The sequence below is a fragment of the Galeopterus variegatus genome, unplaced genomic scaffold, assembly GCF_000696425.1.
Source record: "Galeopterus variegatus unplaced genomic scaffold, G_variegatus-3.0.2 Scaffold4877, whole genome shotgun sequence".
NCBI classification, from domain to species: Eukaryota; Metazoa; Chordata; class Mammalia; order Dermoptera; family Cynocephalidae; genus Galeopterus; species Galeopterus variegatus.
Window position 1 is genome coordinate 81,050 of NW_007730988.1, and position 9,193 is coordinate 90,242.

The 9,193-nt window shown below is 36.6% G+C and overlaps 1 protein-coding gene across 1 annotated transcript in view; it reads right to left on the reverse strand.

The window, feature by feature from the left end:
* The window catches only part of ADAM23 (ADAM metallopeptidase domain 23), a 92,135-nt gene that overhangs the window by 20,200 nt on the left and 62,742 nt on the right, over positions 1-9,193 (reverse strand). Inside the window, exons 17-21 of the mRNA XM_008588525.1 lie at positions 7,096-7,146; positions 6,385-6,448; positions 5,023-5,128; positions 2,282-2,401; positions 384-552 (exon numbers count right to left, since the gene is read on the reverse strand). Of these exons, the coding sequence (XP_008586747.1) occupies positions 384-552; positions 2,282-2,401; positions 5,023-5,128; positions 6,385-6,448; positions 7,096-7,146 (510 nt within the window). The remainder of the gene's footprint in view (positions 1-383; positions 553-2,281; positions 2,402-5,022; positions 5,129-6,384; positions 6,449-7,095; positions 7,147-9,193) is intronic.

Consider the following 9,193-nt stretch of genomic DNA (forward strand, 5'->3'; position numbering starts at 1 on the left):
CAGATTGTGACACATCTCAGCCTCCATAATACTGTAAGTCAATTCCTCACAGTAAATCTGTTTTATATATATCTATATCTACATTTATCTATCTATCTCCTACTAATTCTGTTCCCCTGGAGAACATTGACTAATACAGATGTCAAGTTATATCTGGAGAATGTGGTGAATACAAATAGCCAGAGATAAAAGAAACAACAAAAATATAATCTTATCAACACATGGTTTATTTTTAGCAGATAATGGTACTAAGGAAACAATAATAATCACAGACATTGGCAATGGTCACAACAGGAGTATGGCTGAATTGGAAGTCTAACCCCTGTGAACTTTGAAGAAGCCAGACAATGAAGGTTCGAGCTGGAATGTTGATGCCTACTTACCCCATGGCCTGAACAGACTTTACCCTTGGAATCAAGTGGGCAGCTGCTCATATTTAGGGCTTGAATCTGCAGGCACTTTCGATCTAAACACATCATAGACGGGCCACATGGCGTTCCATCTTCTACATAGCCCATATCTGTATCATCATCTAATATTATGTGAGCACCACTAAAAGGAGAAAGATATCCATACAACCATTAGCACCACACTTAGAAATATAACATCAGCATAATGGGGCTTAATCTTCATGAAACTGAAGAGCCTGTCAGTGGACATGGGTTTTTTCTAGCATTTTCCTGCCCTCTCTTCCTTTCCTCCCTCCCCATCTCCCCTGAATGAAAGAGCATAAAAAACTAACTACCTTTCATTATCATTATTACACGGCACATCATCAGGGAATGTCATTTGTACAAAGTGTATTCTACATCTTTACTTGTTTTCAAGACCCAACATTAAGACTAGAGGAGATGTGTTTGCATAAGAACAAAAGAAGCAAATACATCATTAGCTCTCCAAGGCTTTCAGAGGCGGCATGGTAGAAAAAAGCACATGCTGAGCAAAAAGAGCAAATGAAAATATTTTGAACATTATTATTACTACTTCACAGAATTTGATTATTCATAATTGAAATAAATAAATACACCAGTTCTCTATTGATATTTACTTCTAAAATTTCAAAGGTTGGAACAAGTTGAATATGAACAATAATGAATGCTATAATCACTAATAGAGTATCTTGCTGAATATTTTACAATTATGCTAGTTTATGATATAACAATATAATTTTAACAAGGCTGTTGTATCTAAAGAGGTGTGAAAACATACACATTCAAAGAAAGCTTGTGAACATCAAAGTAACTGGCTCTGAAGACTACAAATTTATTCCAGAAAGGCTCTTATTGTCTAAGACTCGGCTAGCCTTGCCTTCAAAGCAATTTAAAAGAAAAAAACAGCAATCATTTGACTAAGACATCTCTATCCAATTTAGTGCCCAATTTACTAAAATTTGTTCAAAATTGTATTTAAATAATTCCAAATCTTATATTCTCTCACATAAGATGAAGGTTTGGTAGTCTGAGAATACTAAAAAATAAAAGTTTAGAGACACTGAAGGCGATTACGTAGAGGGAATACCAAAAGTGTTTCAGGCAACAACAGCTCCATCACCTAAGAGAACAGTATCTTAGAATTATGACTACTTTGAAGGGAACAATACTTATTTGGAATATCAGTATAAACCTCATACCTATGTGCTTTGTATTCACAGGCAACAGAATATCAAATGTTTGCTTAAAGCTATAAATAATATTTTAATAAATATTTTCTGTATGTGATTGGGTATTTGTTAATCCATCTTCTAAGCCAGACACATGCTACATAAAGTATAGGTTAAACTCGTTTTTTTTTTCTGTCATAAAAATAAAACACATACACACACACAGTGTTCAAACAGTGGCATATTTCAATGCTCCAAACTTTAATCACAGGTTAAAAGGGATACCATAATTCTATTCTTAAGATTATAATTACAAAGAATGACTCACTGCTAATAACTAGTACAATTTTGAGCAAATATAATTTGCAAACCAATATACGACTTTTTTTAAGTGACTTTCAACATGAAAAGTGATGATAAAATCGAAGTCAACTTTCCTCTTGTAAGTACTAGAAAAATCCTTGAGTTTACATTTTTTTCAAAATTTTATTTCTTGAAATTTGTTGGGTTGGACTAACGGGTACAAAACTATGCTATCTACCCTAAGTGAGTCATTGTGCAGTATATGCATGAACTGAAACAACATGCTGTACACCACAAAATAAATATAAATAAAACTGACAGAAAAACAAATTTGTAATTCTCATGCTCCATATGGTTTTCCAGCATTTAATATGTTACCTGCAGTCAATCACCCGGCCTTGATGGTAGAAGGAAGTTGGAATAATCTCACCCTGAAGATGACCAATACGCGGAGCTCGAGTAAGATTGGTACAGAGTAAAAATCCACAGAACACATCACTGAACAATTTTGTTGTTTAAAAAAAAAAGACAGAAGAAGACAGGTGAAATCAAGCTCAAAAAAATCAAAACTATGCAGTCCACTTGTATTCACAATTCTAAAATATTCTCTTTGCTTCTAAACAAAAACATTTGTTTAGGTATTATTGGTTGGCTATGACCCCCTCCTTCCTTTCTAAAAGGATCACAGTTTTGTTTGGCGAGCAAAGTGTTCTGCCCTGAAATACGGGTCATGACTGTCCAAGGCAGTCATGGAATTCCCATTCCCTACACCCACTTTCCTATGCATCCATCTTTCCCACCTTCCTAGAGCTAAAAGTGGCCCCCAGCTGTAGAAATGTGAGAAAAAGTCAGTTAGGGAGTTGCCAAGGAGGATTTTGCTTTCTGGATAAAAGGTTAGAGTCTGACAAGGAGATCTTTGTTCCTACTCCTGCTTCCTACCTTTGAATGTGTAGCTTTTGCATCCACCTCACAACCATGAATTCACAAACTTAAGGATGAAAAGTAAACACGCTAAGGATTACAGAGCAGAGGGACAGAAATCATCAGGGTCCTTAGTGACACTGTTAAATGACTCACCCACCATGAGAGTACCTACCAGCCAATCTGTTAAGAAAACAATGACTCCTAAAAAAGTGGGAAAATAATTGAAGTAGCACATCACAAAAAAAAAATCCATATCCAATAAATGAAGGAAAATGTGCCAAATTCCATTTGTAATCTGGGAAATGCAAGTTAAAACCACAATAATATAGTAGTTCACACCCACAACAACAGATAAAAGTAAAACGTCTGTCTGACAACAGCAAGTGTTGGTGAGAATGTGGTACAACAAAATTCTCATATGCAAATTCCTGATGGTAGGGTTTACTAGTGCAACCATTACAGAACAGTTTGACATCATCTGGTGACATTGAAAAGTCACATCCCATGTGACTTAGCAATTTTTCTTCTAGGTATAGGCCTTAGAGAAACATGTACAAATGTGCACTAGGTTGCACATACAAGAGTATTCATAGCAGTATAGTTCCTAATAGCCAAAACATGGCAACAACCCAAATGTCCATCAACATAGAAAGAGAATTAAATTGTAGTATGTTCATATGCACATGTACAGAAATGAGACAAATGAAAAATAGACAGCTGTACTCAAAACACCACAGAAGACTTAAAATGCTGAACTTAAGTTAATGCTTAACTTATTGCAAAATATGAAATAATATATGAAGTATTGGGGATGGAAACTTAGGTAATAAGACTCTTAAAAGCAAGAAAGCAACTGTCATAAAAGTCAGGATGATAGCAACTCCAGGAGAGAGATGGGGGACTGTCACAGGAAATGACACATTTTTGGGGGGATGATGCAATGTTCTATTTCTTGACCCAGGTTGGCATTTTATGCAAGTTCACTTCGTAATTATTTGGTAAAATGTATTATTTGTGTGTCATTCACTTTTGTTTATATATTATACTTCACAATTTCAAAGGTTTCAAAAAACATACATTTTCCTTAACTCATTGTAGGTTGGGTATTCTATTAGCAGCTATTCAAAAGCTCTCTTTTACAATAGTCGAATCCATTGCCTCCCAAACTTTGTGAAGTCACAGAAACAAAGAAATGATCACCTTTGTCTAGGACAGGAAGTTAATGAATAAAGCTAATCAAATTCAGAGATGCCTGACACCAGAGATTTTGACTACTTCATGCCTCCCTTCCTCCCACTCCTTAGTACCTAAGGATCAGCATCTCAGAACATCTGTACCTCGCTCATGAGATATCAAATGGTAAGCTCTGTACTCTACTCTTCTGGTTTAATTTTAAAGAAATTACAGTCAAAGATCTGTTGCCTACTTAGACCTCATACATCAAAAACTATGTGGAATTGCAAAGTTTCATAAAGTACAGCATAGAGATTATTAACTAGAGAAATAAAACTTCCCTTAAACCCTTGCTCTCCTTCAAAATTGGAAGAGTCCTCATTGCTATGGGAGGAAAATGGAGGAGCTTTGGCCTGTAACTTAGTTGTTCCATAGATCCAAGTCATGGAATTAACCTTAATAAACTATTAAATCAGAATTCTAATTTTCCTCAAAGAGAAATATCACCAACGTGCTTTGAAAATGTCTCATTTCCTGAGTAAGAATGCCTCCAATATGCATTAACTAGATGCTTTTTATAAGGGGGAAAAAAATTTCTGGTATAGATATTAGATGTCTAATTAAATCAAATGGTGGTGTTGCACTTGTGAAATGATGAAAAATGTATTTTATTTCACTGCAAATGCTCCCCCAAATATATACGGTCTATATATTCTGCCTCTTAAACTCTGAGTATACTAGTACATCCACAGGCCACATACCAGTAATCAAGTAAAACACAGCATGTGAGAAATTTTCAGAATTGGTGTGAGAATTTTATGGAAATGGTGTGAGTCTGTTGTATAGTAACATTACAGTCCAAGGCATTTGCTTCTAGATATACTAATATATTTTTAAAACACATACTTTAAATATTTGAATAGTTGAACACAAAAAAATCAGTAACACTTATTTTGTGTTCATTTTGCATTTGCATCAGGACTTCCAAGTCCAGTCATTATGGCTCAAAGTTGAACACTCACTGTTTGCTGCACTGGATCCATCGGTCTCCATTCTTCCCACAGTTGCCCTTCTCAGTGCCTTCTGTATTCAGCTTTTCATAACAGAACTTGTCAGACCCCGCAGCCTCTTTTGGAGGTGGGCAAGAGAAGAAAATTAATTTCAGTTCTCTTTGTTATCCATAACCAATAATTTGCCAGTAATGTTTAACAACTGGTTCTCCAGGAAAAAAAAAAATCCTGGTTTGTAGCATTTGCCAATTCCCATGGTGTAAATACTCCATGGTTGATTTCAAGCTATCAATGTGATGTCCATTGGCTTGTAAAATTCCTGAAAATTTAACAATTGGCTCTTGCAAGCTGATACAAAAAAGATCCAGCAAGCATGACACTTTTTAACCTTAGAAACAAATGTCTTCCCAATTCTTTTTGGAGGGTTTGAGGGTAGGGGGTGGGAACGATCATAAGAAAGAATTAGTGAAGTGATACACAGAAAACTAATAAACATTCTTAGTCCTGTTTTATATTAATATTAGGAAAATAATTATAAAGTCTTAGCCCACTGAGATTTTATGTTGGCATCTGGGTTTTGATATTTAAAAAAAATTTAAGACAAGTATATCTCTATTATCTTTTTTCTGTCAAAACTGAAGGACTGAATATAAATCTGTCAAATAAATCATATTTGCCAAACACTGAAATCACTCATGCCAGGGGCTCTGTTCTCCTTCTGTGTGCTTTCTCTTCCTTTGGTATGACCCAGCCTCAGCCAGCAAGGCAGACCCCACCCCTTTCTTGCTCTTTCTGTCCAGCCCTCGAACTGAGCTTCACTGCAGAGGCACTGCAGATGTCAGGAAGAGAATATACATATTAACATTTGGGAAATTTACCTAGAATCATAACCATGTACCTGTCTGCACCTCAGGAAGCACATGCAATTCTTCATTTTGAACTGAGATAGCAAATGACAGAATTTAAAAAATAAATCTAGTACTCTCCTAGGATAAAAAATAAAATAAAAAGCTAACTTGGTGGGTGTGGGGTAGATATTAAATTCAAGGTACAAAGCAAATCACACAAGTGGCTGATTAATGAATAGGACCACTGCACTCAATCCAATCTTTGCAAGCAGCTGCAACATTCCTTCCCAGAGAGCCACGCCACTGAATGCCGCTGCTGGGTTCTGGTGACAAGCATCCAACCTGAGCAGTTGCATTCTATAGTTTTTGTGACTAAGCTTCACAGTTCTCTTTACTCTCAGCCTTTTCTAGATTCTTTTTTTTAACTTAACCCCAAGCCATGCATCTCTTTCAGCAAGACTGGCAGAGAAGAACAATATTAAGAGAAACTGTATGTGTCACCATCAAGAAGGAAGAGGCGACCTACTTGTTCCCCAGATGTATTGACACTGGTTGTCCCTGGTCTTGCACTCGCCGTTGTAGCAGCGGCCCTGAGAACAAGAGTACACGTGTGAGGCACATGGTTCATTTTCCTCTAATTTTTTACTACGAGATCTCCTTCTAGTCGACATAAAGATTTTTTCATTCCATCCCCTAATATTTTCATAGTGACCAATCAGAATCACAAATATCTTAAGAGAAGCGTAAGAAAAACAGTTAAGATTTCAAACTCAAACAGATCTCACAGTACAGATCTTTAAAGCCAAACTAATCATCTAAAATTTAAAATCTTATAGAGAACAAAAATTGGTATATTTCTTTGGGTGATACCAAAATGACTGCTAGATTCTCTTGTGTGTGAATGGTTACATTATAACATAGCTAGAAGAAAAAAAACCACAACAGACTGTCATATTTTCTCATAATAGGCTGAAATTATTGAAAGATGGTCTGAACTCAATAAATTAGTTTCCTAATTCTAAAAAAAAAGAAAATTAAAATTCCCTCAATCTGGACAATTTGTCACCAGAGTTATATATATTTAATATTTCGTATACCATAAAGCAACTCTGAATTAGAACCCCACCATCAAAATTTACTTGAGTAGATTTCCCTTCACAGTTCCATTTATCAAAAAGAAAAAAACCTTCCAATGAATCCTTTTAAAACTACATGTAAACCTTATAACCCAGCATACCTGATTTTGGTTGCATGCATATCCATCTTGCTTATGAAGATTTGGTGGGCACTGAAAAATATTATCTTGTGGTTAATGTTTGGCATGCTAAGTACCTTCGGATAATGTGCACAATATATAAATATGCAAAAAAATGCAAGCATGGTGAATATATAATTAGGAATGTTTAGAAAAACACGTGTATCTCCTTAAGTAGGCTATCCAAATTAATTCTCCTATTACTGGTAAAAATAAACAAATAAATAAATAAATTAGGTCCATGCAGTGGATGCTTCTGCTGTTTCTCAGTTTACTGTGAGGTGGAGATAACAAATCACATTCAGTTGCCTATGGAGTTAAAAGTAGAGGGGATTAAAATGGACAATGAAGGGAACAAATCCGCTTGTTATGTAAGAGAGGACACATTCAGGAACTGGTTTACTAGACTTTGCTCAGCTCCATGAAAATGTCAAATCTACATTTGACCATGCCGCTCACCTGTGAGCTACTTTACTCAAGTGGAAGAAATACTCTGCCTTTCAACTCAATGTAAGGCTGTATCTACATTACATTTCTGACGTCTCAAACTACAGATTTGTTACTAGAACAACCTGTGATGTGATGATTATTTCTCTTTTCAGGTCTACTTATCAAATCATTTTTTTAAAGTATACTTCATTTTCCTCAAAAGTTATCCTGTACATAAGTTAAAATTTTTACTCTCTGTGCATCTTACATATCACATTTAAAAAGGCCTAAAAAGGTCAAGTCAAAGGCTCTGCTACAGTGTTCAAAGCAAATATGAAAAGAAAAGAATACACAGGTGTGACAAGTGAACAAGAAACATGGTGACATGCACCAAGGTCCTCCCTCGGTCTTCACTTTCTTAGTAAATAATGTTCCCTCCTTCTAGTTGTTCAGACCAAAACCACAGTCATCCTCTATTCTTCTCTCTCTCTTACACTTTCCTTCCAGTCTGTCAGCAAATCCTGCTAGCTGTACCCTCAAAATATAATCACAATCTGACAGCTTTTCTCCACCTCCACTGCTAACATACTGTGCAAGACACCACCATCTCTCACCTGGGTTACTGCAGTAGCCTCTTAACTGAGTCCCTGCTTCCAGCCCAGCCTCCTATTGTCCACACTGCTATCAGGGTGATCCCTTTAAAAATGTAAATATTATCAATCCCTGTACTGACCAGCAAAAAAAGAAAAAATAAATATGAGATCATGTTAATCCCCTGCTCAAAACCCTCAAATGGCTTCCCAACCTACTTACTGGCCTTCAAAGTTCAGCATGACCTGCTCCTCCCCACCCCACGTGTCATCTCTCTGACCTCATGGCTGACGTGACTCTGCACAACTGTGGCAGGCACGGTGCCCCACGGCCTTTGCCTTTGCTCTCCTTCAGTCTTTCCCCAGATTTCCCATGGCTACTCCCTCACCTTCTTTAAGGCTTTGCTCAAATAGCACCATCTCAAAGAGGCCTTCTCTAACCACACTCTTCAGAACCACAACTCCCTCCCATGCTGGCATTCTCTGCTCCCCATTCCCTGGTTTTTTCCTTCTTCATACTTATCACCAAATGACAATTCATACATTTTACTTGTTTTTTTGTTTATTGTTGTTCCCATCACAATGTGAGCTCCATGAAGACAGGATCTCATGTGTTTTGTTCCCACTGCCTTCCTAACACCTAGAACAATACCAGACACGTGGTAGGTGTACAATTACTACGGGCTGACTGAGAAGATAAATGAATGACCCATACAGATACAATTAAGTTATTCTATTCTATACATATCAAGCTGTTTACCAAGTTCCCCACAAAAAGATGATAGAACTAATTTGGTATTCCTAAGAAGCAGTAACTTACTACAGACCACTTTGAGGTAAAACGCTTCAGTTCTACATCTTTCTAAAGAATAACTGACTCTCATACAAGCTTCATTCACCACAGCCTCTCATTCAACCTGACGGTGAGTATTCAAAGGACGTAATCATCAGCACTAAAACGTGGAGTCCTGTGCCAACGGCACAAAAACAGAGATCCCTATGGCCTCCTTCACCCATCCGAATCCTTTCAAAACACAATCATTATCTCATTAATCAACTAT